A 15,727-nucleotide genomic window follows, 5' to 3' on the forward strand; every position below is an offset into this window, starting at 1 on the left:
CACATCTATTTCATTACAGTCTTAAATCCCTGAGAGGCTGATGACAGTTGAAGGGACACTTCTTTTATTTTCTGCTAACATTGAAACATACAGGCAAAAATTGCTTTTCACACTGAAAAAAACCCTCCAAGCTAAAGCTTTTATTTAAACATTCTATTTCTTGTTGTGCAATGCTCTAACAAACATTTTCAGCGGTGCAGTCATCAGTTAGATGTGCTGTTAGAGGAGATATACATGGATTTTAAGTTTATGTCAGCTCTGCTTGAACTGCATGAAAGCTCAGGCTCAGGTGGGCCGTGTTCGAGGTCTCAGGCGGGTGCTTCTCCACGAAACGCCAGCATTTCACCTGCCTTACTTCCTTTCATTTCTCCACATTAATAAAGAAATGCTAATGGAAGACTTTTTGATGCAGTGGAGAATTGTATTTGGAGCCAGAAAACCCTATAATGTGTGCAGGCTGTGCTGCGTGCTTGCGGTGGGACATTGTACAAGTCACAGCCTCTTTAAGGCTACTTTCTTTGCTGCCAAGAATGAGGGTAATACCCACTTCATAGGGATTTTGCTGTTACCAGATAATCTTCCTGTGCAAATGCTTTATAAACTAGAAACTGTTCATGTTAACAGGATTTTTACATATTACTGGATACAGTTCATGAATAGACCAACAGGTTTCTTGTGTGGAAACCTGACTGTGGTTCATAGGAAGCAGGCAGTACAAGTTAAGTCTGCTTGAATGGATGTTGAACTTGAGCTTAATGAGAGAAAGTATATTTGTTTGAAATAAGATGTTGTTAAATGTTTGGAATGAGAAGGAGACCTCAGGGAAGAAATGAACCAAGTATTTATTTTGCAGAAACTCTATTTGCTTTTTTGCAAGTATATGGGTAAGAAGTTGCTAGCAGTCTTAGATGTTGCATTTCATTTTTTCTACTGTGATGAAGCTGCCTCTATTAATAAGATAACTGTATTAATGGCATATGTAAAAGGTCAGGCAGACTTAATGACATTTCAGATTCACTTTATAGTTTATCCATGGTAGCAAGAATTCTCGTTTAAACTATATTCATTGTGGTTTAATACAAAATAAGAAAAAATAAGCTTGGCATAGCTTTATGATGACGCTTGTGTGAGAGAGGATGCCTTTACTGGTATGTTCCTCTGTATTTCGTGGTGTACTATGAGCTTGCACGGCCCTGGCTGACAAAGGGGGCAGAATCTTTTCAGTTCGGGCCCTTCAGCTACACCCCTGACCACCTGCAAGCCTAGCAGGTATCTAGATCTTTTATTGGATTGTAGAAAAATACATAGTTGCCTTGGGCTAAAATAAAATTATAACATACAAATATTTCCAGAATTTTAGGCATTATTTTAATATCAGATTGATTTTTTTAAAACTCACAGAATCCATTTAGGTAACAAACTAGGTGCTGGGGAGATAACTATGCACACGACAGGGTCACTGCTCCCGGGGCTGGCCAGGCACAGTAAGGGGCAGTTACAGGGCAGTGCGCTAAGGCCCGGTGCTGTGGGACAGCAGCCTGGCTGGGGAGGGGCTGTGACTAGGACGACTTGTCTGGGGAAGTGACTTATATGCTGAGACCTGAGGGAGGATCTGGGGGGGTTGAAGTTGAGCAGCCTGTGAGAGTTGATTGCAGAAGATGAGGTGAGCCCGGCAGGTGCTGCTCTCGGGAATTTGAAACCTGAGGGCGAGGCAACTGGCTGTGAAGACTGAAGTGACAGGTGTGTGAGGAGGAGAGAAAGGGAGAGGCCAGGGGCAGCCCCGATGACCACACTCCAGCCTCAGTCGTGCGCAAGCATGAGAAGCCCCTGAGCAGGGCGGGGGGTGCAGCACGTGCAGAGAGCGGCAGGGTGGCCGTGCGGGAGGCCTGTGGCTCGAAAGGAGGGCGCTGCTTTTCTTTCTTGTGGCTGCTTAGATTTGTTCCTGCTTTACTCTGACTTTCCTGCCTTTCCATTCTTCTGGGAACTTTAAAAATAATCCCTACCTTTAATGGAGCTGATTTAATTGGGCCATTGGTTCTTATACACCAGAAGACTTTAACAAAACCCGAGAAGCTGGTCAGAGAGTTGTTTGCATCTCTCTTCTTATTTCGTTAAGTGTTTGGAAATGGTCTTGCCGAGTCTATTCCCAGGTGCTGGAAGCAGCAAGTGTGCAGTACTACTGATGGGTCCTGGCCCTGGAATGCCCCATGGAGGGCCACAGCACTTATCTGGCACCTTCTACTTTGTTGTCACTGAGGAGCAAGGAGATGAGGGCGGTAGACAACCTTCTGCATCATCTGTGTCTTTGTCTACACATGGTTTTCCTTGATTTCCTTTTCTTTTGTGTCCTCTGTTTTTGTTGTGTGTTACCATTATGAGGTTCATCTAGGTTGTTGCATTCATTCTCATTGCTGAATAGGTTTCTATTGTGTGAGTATTCTACAACGTGTGTATTAATTTTATTGTAGAGAGACATTCAGGTTGTTTCTAGCTTTGGAGTATTAAGAATAGTGCTGCTATGAACTGTCTTTTAAACTGTCTTTTGTTAAGTATATGTGTGCAGTACTCTTGGGTGTAAACTTGGGAGTAGAATTGCTAATTCATGAAGTATGCATTTACTTTGCTTTCATGAAACTGCCTGCAGTTCTCCAAAGTGGTTTAATCAGTTTGCCGTAGTGTTTCAAAGTTCCATTTGCTCCACGTCTTCACCAATGCTCGACATGATGGTTTTCATTTTAGACCATCCAGGGGGAGTCATTTTGTAACGGTTTATATTATACATTTTTAATACTGTACTTGTAACTGTTCTCAGAAAGTGTCATGTTCATTTATTATTTGGAACCATTTTTATTTGGTGGCCCTGCCTGGACTCTCCATCTCACATCTCTTCACCTATTTAAATTCTGTGGAGATCTAGGATGTCTTTCCTTAATCTTGCATATTTCATTAATCTGTCATTTCTTAGAACTCTATTGAAATTTGATATTTATATTACACTGTTACCCAACTGTGTAATGTGTGTATGTGTTCTCACCATAAATGCAGGGAAAATGACCTTGTGGAGGGAAGGGCTAGATCTTATACCTTTCAGCACCTAGAAAAGTACACAGAGTAATTTCTCAGTATTGAGTTCAAGTGTAGGTTCCCTGTCATTGAGAACAGTGGAGCAGGTTAGTGCACAAGACAGCTTTTACAGATAGTCCTGCAGAAGGTGATAGAGGAGGAAGATGCTCATGACAATAGTAAGCAGGTGATACCTGCATAGGCCTGTCATGGCTGGGCCATAGTGAGGCTATGGAGATGCCTTGGCACATTGGGGGTAACGCAGGAGTTGTGAGGATGAAAATAGGCAGCAGCCTGGGAGGAGGGAGGACAGATCACCAAAACCTAGCAGTGTGGCTAGAGTCAGGGCAGGGCAGGGTGCTCCACTCTGGTGGGAAAGGTGTTTTACGCTGAGGCTGGCGTATTGACAGTGTTGGTGTCTTAGTCCGTTTGTATGTTCCTATAACGGAATACCTGAAGCTGGGTAATTTATAAAGAAAAGAGATTTATCTGACTCACAGTTCCGCAGGCTATGTAAGGAGCATGGTGCTAGTATCTGCTTCTGGTGAGGTCTTCCGGCTGCTTCCACTGGCGGTAGAAGGGGAAGGGGCCAGCTTGTGCAGAGATCATATGGAGAGAGAGGAAACAAGAGAGAGGGAGGGAGTGCCAGACTGTTTCTAAAAACCACATCCTGTGGGAACTAACAGAGTGAGAACTCACTTACCACCCCCCACCCCAGGACGTTAATCTATTCAAGAGGGGTCTACACCCCATGCCTCAAACACTTCTCTTTAGGCCCCACCTCCAACCTTGGGGATCAAGTTTCAACATGAGATTTGGGGGACAAACATCTAAACCATAGCAGTTGGCAAATGCTCTTCCTAAGATGAGTCCATTGTGCATGGTGGACCCAATGTCTTGCATTTATGAACTGATAAAGGATTTTGTAGGGGAAAGGAAAAGAAGGATCCTTTGAGCAGTAACATTTTTATGTAGAACAAGTGAGAGCTGTATGTTTCTGCTTTGCAGTGCATGATTTTCATATGTACCTATCACAGGCATCTTGCCTAGAAAGGGCAAGGAAGTATGATAGGCTCGTGTTATTTCTTAGCCAGAAAAGTTTTCACAAAGGCAAAGAATATGATCATACTATGTATATTATTACACGTAAAACACTCTGATTTTTTTCTTCGTGAAAATGAAGAGTTAGATGTAAAGAGCCGCACAGCTTCATTGCGTGCCGTGTGATGCATGCTGTTTCCCCCACAGCCTCCCGTTCCCTTTCATGTGTTTCTGTCTCGAAACCTCTGGCTTATCAATGAAAATGCATGACTGAATTGTTTAAGCTGAATTCCTGGCTTTCTATGCTGTATATTCCATTTTGTTGGCAAGATATTCTAGTGCCTTTCCTTCTGTTCACGGAATTTGTGGTAGAAAATTGGTAAATAATTCATTTTGGTTTTCGCTCTTGCTTTTAAAAAAGATAACCCAGCAGGGCAGAGATATTTGACAGTTTATTTTGTTTCTGAATTTTTAACAGAAATAAACAAGATGATTAGCTTGAATGTAATTCATGGCCTAGGAGTTAAAAAGAAATTCTTTGGTTGTTGATTACAGCTGGCTGAACTACTGCACCCCCCACCCCCATGTAATTAGCTTTTGGAGTGATTCTAAGTGGCTTCTTTGTGCTTAAGTTTGCAAAAATTTTCCAATGCTATGTCAGTATGTTAAATAGTATTTAAAGAGTTTATTAGCAGCACTGATGTGAGTCCATATGCATTGGAACAGTGGTCCCCAACCTTTTTGGCACCAGGGACCGGTTTCATGGAAGACAATTTTTCTCCTGAAGGGGGTGGGGGTTGGGAAGATGGTTTGGGGATGATTTAAGTGCATTGCATTTATGGTGCAGTTAAACCTCTCTGCAGCTGCTCCCCAGCACTAGCATCACAGCCTCAGCTCCACCTCAGCTCATCAGGCATTAGATTCTCATAAGGAGCAGAACCTGTTAATGGATCCTTCACCTAGATCCCTTGCATGCGCAGTTTATAGTAGGATTTGCACTCCTATGGGAATCTAAAGCCACCACTGATCTGACAGGAGGCGGGGCTTATGTGGCGGTGCGATCAATGGGGAGTGGCTGTAAATACAGAGGAAGATCCACTTACATGCCCACCCATCCTCTGCGGCAATGTGGCCGGGTTCCTAATAGGCCACGGACCCTTACCAATCTACCGCCTGGGGGTTGGGGACCGTGACACGAGAAGATAGGGAATGTCTCTGAGTTTCAAGCGATAACATATATGTATTAAAGGGAACCTTTGGGGCAGTGTTACAGGGAGGGGACGTTGTGTTTAATTCTATGGATTACTTTACTTTTTAACCTATTTCGGCTATAATCTGTGTAAAAAAATCACAGTGAACATTTTTTTTAAAAATGTAACTATATGAGATTAGAATTTTTAAAAATTTTTTTTATATTTGCCTTTTGTTAATGTAATATTGCAAGTCTAGAAAATCTAAAGAGAGTGAGGTCTACTTGCAGGACAAGGCAAAAATGGAAACTTAAAATTGAAATATTAAATTCTGCAGAGCACTGACAGATATTCCATAATCAAGCTGCAGGGAGAAATAAGAAAGTATTACTATTGCAATTCTATTGCCTTTTCCCCTAGTTAAAAAAAGGTTTTATTATGGAAAATATCAAATATGCACAAAAGTAGGGACAGTGGCGTACAGAACCCCACACACATGCTATCATCCAGTTTCAGTAATCTTAACTCCTGGCCATATGGTTTCGTCCGTACCCCCCCACTTCCTCTCCCTTGCCCTCAGTCAATTATTTTACGGCAAATCCCAGACATCATTTTATTTCATATGTGTACATTGTAGTATGTATTTCTAAAAGACAAGGACTTTTTAAAAATATAACCACAATACTGTTTTCACACTTTAAAAATTAATGATGATTCTCTCTATCCAATTCTCTCTCTATCCAATCAGCACTTCAGTTTTTCTATTGGTGTCTTAAGTGGTTATTTTTAATAATGGTTTGAATTAGCATCTGAATAAAATCTACCTTTTGATACGCATCTTAAGTTCCTTTTAATCTATCATGCCCTCTCCCTCCTTTTTTCTCCACCGTTCCAATGCATTTGTTTGAGAAACTGGGTCATCTGTTCTGTGGCATTTCCCACATTCTGGGTTTTGCACGTTGCACCCTCTGGTGTCATGTACCATGTGTGTGGTGTTGTATCCTGTGTTCCCTGCTGTCAACTGGTAATTGGATTTAGAACTTGATCAGTTCAGGCTTGATTTTTTTTTTTTTTTGATGAGACTGCTTTGTAGGTGTGGTGTGTATTTCCATCAAGAGGCCATCAAGCTGTTCATCTCTCTTTCTGTGATATTAAAATTGATCAGTCAGTTCCAAGCACCCAATTTAGCCTGATCCATCCATTCTAAAGTACCTCATCTGCTTTTCACCTAATAATTTTAGTGGCCATTGATGATCATGCTTAGATCTCTTATTTCAAGAAGGGAATAATACTTTTAAAATAATTTTTAAGTGCTGGGGGGACTGAGCGACAGAGTCGATTGATTTTCCTGCTAAGTTTGACGGTTCACCATTTGCCTAAAAAGCCAAGTCACAGAGAATCTTCACTAATCTCAAAGGTAGATGGCATCAGCCTGGAAGCTCTGTGAAAAAAGGAGCCCAGAGTGATCTAGTCTTTTTTCTGTAGAGATGGTATTCTCATGTGACAGTTTCACAGACTCAAGCCTAAAGGGGAAAAAGCATGTTTTTCTTTTTTTGGCTTTTGCTTTTGTTAAATAACAAAGCCTGAACTTCATCAAGATTTCAGTATATATTGTACTATTTTTACATTACCATTTAATTAAAAAGTACAACAGAGAGTTGAGTGTTGAGAAACACCGTTGAACTACCCTACTCCTTTTTTAAATTTTTTTTTTTATTTCAGCATATTACAGGGGTACAAATGTTTAGGTTACGTATATTGCCCTTGCTCAACCCGAGTTGGAGCTTCAAGCATGTCCATCCCCCAGATGGTACACCACACCCATTAGGTGTGTATATACCCATCCCTCCTCCCCCCCTCCCATCTGCCTGACACCTGATGAATGTTATTATTATATGTGCTCTTAAGTGTTGATCAGTTAATACCAATCTGATGGTGAGTACATGTGGTGCTTGTTTTTCCATTCTTGGGATACTTCACTTAGTAGAATGGGTTCCAGCTCTATCCAGGATAATACAAGAGGTGCTAGATCACCATTGTTTTTGGCTGAGTAGAACTCCACAGTATACATATACCACATTTTATTAATCTACTCGTGTATTGATGGGCACTTGGGTTGTTTCCACATCTTTGCAGTTGTGAATTGTGCTGCTGTAAACATTCTAGTACAGATGTCTTTTTTATAGAATGTCTTTTGTTCTTTTGGGTAGACGCCCAGTAGTGGGATTGCTAGATCAAATAGTAGTTTTACTTGTATCTGTTTAAGGTTATCTCCATATTACTTGCCACAGAGGTTGCACTAGTTTGCAGTCCCACCAGCAGTGGATGAGTGTTCCTATCTCTCTGCATCCATGCCAACATTTATTGTTTGGGGACTTTTTGATAAAGGCCATTGTCACTGGAGATAAGTGATATCTCATTGTGGTTTTGATTTGTATTTCCCTGATGATTAGAGATGTTGAACATTTTTTCATATGTTTGTGAGCCATTAGTCTATCTTCTTTTGAAAAGTTTCTGTTCATGTCCTTTGCCCACTTTTTGATAGGGTTTGAACTACCCTACTCCTTCAGCCCATTTCTCTGTTGGGGATTGAGTCAGAGTGGGGAATAATCTCCCTCCCTGCCCCTCACACTGGTGGTCGTGGGAGATTCTGCTTCCTACAGCCCACCTCGGGGGAATAGGAGGAAAGGGAGGAGATCAGCTTAGAAGATCTGAGAAGGGTGTCCCAGACCAGTAGCTACTGGTTCGCAGGAATTCAAGGTGAATGGACGTTTCACATTGGAAAGTAATTTAGAAATTACCTCATCTAACTTTTTGCCAATCCAAGAATCCCTCCAAAAGAATCTGAAAAATGTGGGAGACTTCTTTTTCCTGTCTGTACTCTGATGGTGTTCATCTGTTTCATTCTGCCTTTTTCATTCGCTATGTCCTATTTTCACTATTGGATGATACATTCTGTGAGGACAAGGAATTTTTCTAATTTTCTGTTTAATCCCAAGTAAGGTGTCAAAGATAAATGCAGTCAGACATTAGCTGAAGTGGTGAACAGATTTTACTCAGTAACTGTGGGCAGCAGGGGCAAGACCTGGGTTTCATTCTGATTTTTGCAGAGGTGATTGGGCCTTTCAAAGGGAGAATGAGGGAGGGGTGGAGCAGGGGCTCAGGACAGTCAGAGAAGTGAATATTGACAGAGTAGGTCAATGTCAATGTGATTAAGCCAGCTGTGTCTGCTAGCTGGCAGTTATCAAAAGTAGACTTCTGTCCTTCCACAGAGGCAGGGAGACAGAGGCCCTGTCCTTCCTGATTACATTTCAAAGGAATGGCTCTCAGGTCCTTGAGAGAGAAGCTTCTGAGTTGTAAGAGATAAGTACTCATAATCATGAGCCCTTTTTTGTCAATGCTCTAAGGAAGGGAGGTCAGGGGCCTGTTGTTAGGTGTCGGCTGAAACAAAGAATAAATTCTCCTGGCAGCACTGAGATTCCTCAGGCAGGCCTTTTAATGAGGGACTGGGGTCGTCCTAGGGACATGGCCTTATGCTGCTAGAAGCCATGCTAGAGTTTGGTCATCTCCTAGCGCAGAGGTTTAGATGGAGTCTTTATGTGTTGAGAGTTCTGCGGTTCTCAAGGGTCTAGAACAATGCTTAATAAATGTGTTGACTCAACGAATTTGAACACATTCAATTTCCTCTATCCCCAAAGGGAGGGCACCAACTAAAATGCCTTCCATTTTGCCTTAGTGCCTGTCACAGCCAAGAAACAGGAATAATAGCTTCGTCCATTATCCCTGTGTCTTCCTGGCTGTTCTTGTCAGTAAGGACAGCTGTATTTCTCTCTTCTTAAGGGCTGGCCCCTCCATTCATGAATAATGGATTTTATTACTTGACCACAAATATTTTGATTTTTTGAAATCATTCAATATGGATCAATCTGTTATAGAAAGCATGAAATATTTTCAAATCGACTGCAAGATTAAGAAGGGACAGTTCAAATGCCTCTTATCCGGGGAATCATACCTAAACCAGGGCAGCATTTCTGTCATGTGCTTTCAGCAAACTTTTCCTTCATGGCATTTATCTCAGGTTGTAATATATTTATTTGTATGATGATTTTAAAATATATGTCATCGAAATTATGTCAGTGTTCACCTTGAAAGACCAGCACCTAACACAGTAGCTAGAACCTATTAGCTATATGCCAAATTGATCAATTTAATGAATAAATGAGTGAATGGCTTTCTGTCTTTCCTAGTCTTCTCCTACAAGATAACAATGATGGTAGGGAAATGCTATTTAATAAAAACACAGAAAGTGAATGTTTGGAAGATATCATGGATCTTGAGTTGTATTTTAGTGATTCTTCTTCTCTTTGTAGATTCCTTACCTACTCCTACCTCTTGGCCTTCAACGTGTGGCTTCTGCTTGCACCTGTCACCCTGTGCTACGACTGGCAGGTCGGCAGTATTCCTCTGGTCGAGACCATATGGGACGTGCGGAACTTAGCCACCATCCTCCTGGCACTTGTGATGGCCTTACTGAGCCTGCATTGCTTAGCAGCCTTTAAGGTAATTTTCTCAACAATCTAATGAACTCTCTGCATTTGAAAACATATTCTATGCTCATAATGTTCTTTTCTGTGCAGGGGGTCTGGGGTTAAAGTCAATCAACACTCTTATCTATAAAATGTTGTGTATTTAAAGTTTTTCCAGTAGGCAATATATGTTTTAAAGACCTTAGCAGGGTTACCAGACCATGACCACCTTAATTAGCTGTCTTTGTTTCTGCTAACACTGTAGAAATTGAATCTGAAGCTTACTGTTTGCAAACAATAAGGTTTTTCCTGCTTTGGTTGGCAAATTTTTGAAGTAATTGATTTGATTAAAGTAATGATAAAGTAGTGATAAAGAACATATTCATAACTGCCTAAAATATGGTTGACTCTCCTTCCAGTAATGAGTGCTTGAAGTAGTTAGGTGATTTCTTTGCCTACCCCCCCAAAAAAACTATAAAACTGGATAAAATCATTAAATATAGCCATTTCAAAAATGATTACAGACAGCAAAGAGCTTGAAAATGTTTACTTATGAAAAACTGCTGCTGTATTGGATAAGTTACTTCTTGCCTGAGGGTGTTTCCATCCTCCCAGATCTGGTGGTAAAAATCGGTAAGTCTACTGGCAGGAATTGGCTGATGTGGTTTGAAAGAAAAACAGAGCAGCTAGAAATTTAAGGGGAAGAATTTGGAAGCAAGAGAGCTGTAGAAGTGCTGAGATAATATACTGTCTGTGCATTCATGGCTGATTGTTAAATGACATGGCATACGGAATTTCCTAGGAAGCACAAGCAAAATTAAAAGCCTAGGGAGACTGACTTATTTGCTGCAAATTTAAATGAATTCTTCAACTCATACACAGATTGGGCAGCAGAGAGTAAAAGCTTCACTGGCTTGACTTGTCTGTGTAACCTCTGTCCAAATCATTGGCTGATCACAAAGCCATGCAGGCACAAGAGAGATCCCCAGAGTTCCAGGCAAAAGAAAAGGGAAAAACTGAGCAAAAATTTTAGCGCTCTGCAGAAAAACAGATTTTTCAGTTTGAGTCTAGGCAAATTCATCAAATATATTAAAACAGGAACACTAACCCTTTTTCAGAAAAACAAAGTAGAATTCAGAGGCACTACAATGTATGATACACAATGCCTAGTTTTTAACCAAAGATTATTAGACATGTAAAGACACAGGAAAGTGTGACCCAAACTCAGAGAAAAAAAAAGTCAATAGGAAATCAAATACAATTATGTTCCAGAGCTAAACATACACTTAAATGATGAATTGATTTTTGACAAAGTCACAAAGTTAATTAAACAGGGATAGTCCTTTTTTTTTTTTTAATGCAGCTGTGCTTGGATAGTCTTTTAAATAAAAGATGTTACACAGAAGTTAATTCTAAGTGGATCATAGCTCTAAACAAAAAAATCAAGTAATACTAAAATTTCTAATAGAAAACAGGAGAAAATCTTTGTGAATTTGGGTTAAGCAAAGATTTCTTAGAACACGTAAGTTAAAACTATAAAATAAAGAGTTGATAAATTGGACATCTCAAAATTAAAAATTTTTGGAAAACTGTGGGGCTCTGCTTGCTGGGCATCAGGACTCGGTGTGGCAAGCGGACCTTGGTGAGGTTTCGTTTTATCTTGTTTTTAAATTCTCATACTAATGCCAATCAGAGTACATTAACATAAGGTGGTGCATTAGAAACCAGCCAGCTGAAGAAGCTTATTAATAATTATATTTCACATTGGAAGTAGAGGCTGGAGATAAGATTTTCTCACTTTAAGCAGTTTTGATGGCAGGAAAAAAAGAAGTTTCTGTAGTGTAGGGGAAGCAATGGAGGAACTCGTGGGGCCTGATGGACACAAATGGGCCAATACAGATGCAGGAGAGTGAGTGTTGGCAGCTGCTTTTACCCACAGCTCTGCAGGGCAGGGTGAGGGAGATGTCAGGAGAGAAGCCCAGCCTATCTTGTGTGATCCCTACGGTAAAGCTTCAGTAACCCCAGGGAAGTGACCTGCTCTTCCTGTGCAACTGCAGTAGGCATGCATTGAAAGTCATGTTCCTTCAGAAATAGTCCCAGAGCCTCCCAAAGACTCCGAACGCCAGTGAAGCAGAGAAAGGTGCCGCATAGAAAGCCAGGTGAGAAATATTAATGACAGATGACTATCAGTGAATCGACTCTGGTACAGAAAGTGATTGGATCTCTGGGACTTAAGACAAAGGCTGGTGAATCTGCAGTTGCAAGAAGACAGGGAATCCCCAATTGATATTTTATAAAAATTTAATCTACCACATGAATACCAAGGTATTTCTCAAGATCAGTATATTTGCTATCTAGGAAGACAAGGATGGGCCCTCCAGCTCGTGAACAAGACCCGAGTGTGGCCAGCAGACCCACGGCCTTCATTCTCCCAAGTCTGGACCGGTTAAGCCAAAACCAGGGCAAGGCCGACCAGGTAGCCCCATATTTTGAGTACAAACAAGACTTGGACTCAGTGTGGTTACTTGGTGAAGATCACAGGAAGGAATTACGCTGGGTGTCCGAGAGCAGATGCTTTGTCAAGCAGAACACCATTCCAAACCTCAGCACCTATGTGTTCCAAAAGATTAACCTAGTACCAACTAAGAAGAAAAGATCTGCACTCCATTGGGGTGTTCATTGTGACTTTGCAAATGGTGTCATGCCCAGGAAGCTTCCCTTCTTTTTTCTCCTTCTTAAATCTTTTTAATTTGTCTCTACTTTCACAGAATTGTTTGGAATAACCTGGTTCTTTACATCTGCCCTTTTAAATAGAAACAACTGACTTGAAAAGCCCATGGAACAGTATAGAGTAAGAACTTCACCCAGCATTGGTCTTTCCTAGCTATACATCACTTTGGTATCAGATGCCATTTAACTTCCAAATTACCACACAAATCTAGCAATTGCAAGAGAAACCATACCAGAGAAAGAAAAACAGACCTGACCTTTCTATTTTGTCAAATTAGTAAACACCATTTCTGTTTCATAGCCTTTTTACTTTTGGCCAGTGTGAGTTGCCGTGTTTTATTGTGCGTTTTTCACATAAGTTGCTGAGCATTAAGCTTATCAATTAAAGAATTTGGGAAACTTTGGGGAAAAAAAACAAAATCAATAATTTTGCTCATCAAAAATTAATGTTAATTAAATATAGAAGCAAGCCACAAATTGGGAGAAAATTTTTGTAAAACATATATCTACAAAGGACTTGTATCTGGGATATTTAAAGTGCTCTTAAAACTCAATAATAAGAGAAAAAACTCATTAACAGGGGCAAAAGATTCAAGTAGACACTTCACAAAAGAAGATATACAAAGTTTTTATTAAACACATGAAAAGATGCTCAGCATCATTAGTCATTAGGGAAATTCACATTAAAGCTACAAAGAACTACCATTACATACCCACTAGAATGGCTGTCATTAAAAAGATTCACAATACTAAGTATTGGTCTGGATCTCTCAGACATTACTGGTAGGAATAAAAAATGGTTCAGTCACTGTGGAAAAAATTTGGCAGCTTCTTAAAAAGTTATACATAAAATTAAACAATTCTACTCATCAGTATCTACTGAAAAGAAATAAAAACATATACCCACATAAAAGTCTTATATGGGAACATTTGCAGCATTTTTATTTATAATATCTGAAAAGGGGAAAGAATTTAGTGGCCTAACTTATAAATGGACATACTTAATGTGATAAATTACTCAGAAATTTAAAAGAGCAAACTACTGATACATAAAACAACCTGGATGAACGTGGATGAACATTGTGCTAAGTGAAAGAAGTCAGACATACAAGACTACATACTATATGATTCCATTCATGTGAAATTCTAGAAAAGGCAGAATTATGACAGAAAACATGGGGAGGTGGAGATTCACTGCAAATAGACTTGAAAGAACTTTTTGGGGTTGTCCTATGCTTTTTAAAATGTGATTGTGGGGGTGATTGCTAGACTCGATATATTTATCAACACTCACCAAAATGGACATTTAAAAATGGGCAAATATATTGTATGTGAACTGTACCTCAATAAAGGTATAAAAATGATTAAAACAAACATATCAATGTCTGGAATGAATATAGAACTAAAATTTGAATGCAAAACATACTAAGTACCACTAAATTGTACACTTTAAAATAATTATATGCTATATGACTTTCATCTCAATAATAAAAAAGGTTTTAATCATTCAAAATTTTCTTCATTAACTTTTCAGGTCCTGAAAAGTTAATGAAGAAAATTTTGAATGATTAAAACCTTTTTTATTATTGAGATGAAAGTCATATAGCATATAATTATTTTAAAGTGTACAATTTAGTGGTACTTAGTGAATTTACAGTGTTGCACAACTTACCAGATCTTTCTAGTTTCAAAGCTATTTCCTGAGCTCATAAAACACTCCATACTCATTAAGTAATCACTCTTAACTCCTCCTCCATCCCCTGGTGTTCTCTAATCTGCTTTCTGTCTCTGGATTTGCCTGTTCTGGATATATCATATAAAAGGAGTCATACAATATGTGGCCTTTCGTGTCTGGCTTTTTTCATTTAGTATAGCATTCTTGAAGTTCACTGAAGTTGTAGTCTGTATAAATATTTTGTTCTTTTTTGTAGATGAGTAATATTTTATTGTATGTATTATAAGGGTAGAAAAACCCCACCTCCATCCTTTTAGAGTCCTGACTGGGTTTGAGAATTAAAGATACATTAACAAGAGAAAAGCTTACAAATTTTACGTGCCATAGCTGCCCTTACAAAAAATAGAAACCCAAAGAAGCAGTTAGCGTCAGTTATTTATATACTGGATTGGACAAAGAACAGTAAATTGTGAAGATGCAACTAAATTATGTGGCAAGGCTTAAAACATAAGAGTTACTTTAACAAAGTCTGTACAGAATTCTCTTGGTTTCTACTTCTCATCCTTGAAGGTAAGGATATTGCATCTTTCTAGCATAGGGAGGGCATCTTTCACATGGGAATTTCATCTTTTACTTTTACGAAACAACAAGGTCAAAGTGATCTTTTTGTACTTTCTGTTTTTCAAGTGTTGTTAACTTAAATAGTAAGTATGCCAGAATAGCATATTTTAACCCCTTCAGTATGTACCACAATTTGTTTATTCATTTATGCATTGATAGACATTCAGTGTTTTTCTACCTTGGGGTGTACAGTAGCATTATTACACTACTTCACTGCATACACAAATAATGCTACTATACACATTCATGCACAAGTTTCTCTGTGAACATATTTTTCATTTCTCTTGGGTATACAACTAGGAGTGGAATTGCTGAGTCATTTAAGATAATCCTATTTTTAACTTTTTGAGGAACTGCCAAACTGTTTTCCACAGTGGAAGCACCATGTTACATTCCCACCAGCAATGTACAAGGGTTCCTGTTTCTCCACATCCTCACCAACACTTGTTTTAGTTTTGTTCTTTTGATTAAAGCTATCCTAGTGAGTATAAAGAAGAATCTCATTGTGGTTTTGATTTCCATTTCCTTAATGATCAGTGATCTTCTCATATGCTTATTGGTCATCCTTATATCTCCTTTAGAGAAATGTATATTCAAGTCCTTTGCCCGTTTTTTAACTGGGTTCTATTTTTGGTGTTGACTTATAAGAGTTCTTTATATATTCAGGGTATTAACCCCCTGAAAGATACTTGATTTGCAAATACTCTGTTTCATTCTATAGGTTGTCTTTTCACATTCTTGATAGTGTCCTTTAATACACAAGAGTTTTTAATCTTTGTGAAGTCCAATTGAGCTATTTTTTTTCTTTTGTTGATCATGCTTTTATTGTGAAATCTAAGAATGCATTGTGAAATCTGAGGTCAAAAAGATTTACAACTGTG

At 39.3% G+C, this 15,727-nt stretch overlaps 1 protein-coding gene and 1 pseudogene across 2 annotated transcripts in view; both read left to right on the forward strand.

Moving 5' to 3' along the window:
• Positions 1–15,727, forward strand: part of LOC123639885 (protein O-mannosyl-transferase TMTC1) — a 255,121-nt gene that overhangs the window by 128,398 nt on the left and 110,996 nt on the right. For both annotated transcript variants that reach the window (XM_045554096.1, XM_045554097.1), the window contains exon 8: positions 9,665–9,854. In XM_045554096.1, the coding sequence (XP_045410052.1) occupies positions 9,665–9,854 (190 nt within the window). The remainder of the gene's footprint in view (positions 1–9,664; positions 9,855–15,727) is intronic.
• On the forward strand, positions 11,604–12,649 carry LOC123639886 (annotated as a pseudogene).

The sequence above is a fragment of the Lemur catta genome, chromosome 6 (assembly GCF_020740605.2).
Source record: "Lemur catta isolate mLemCat1 chromosome 6, mLemCat1.pri, whole genome shotgun sequence".
NCBI lineage: Eukaryota > Metazoa > Chordata > Mammalia > Primates > Lemuridae > Lemur > Lemur catta.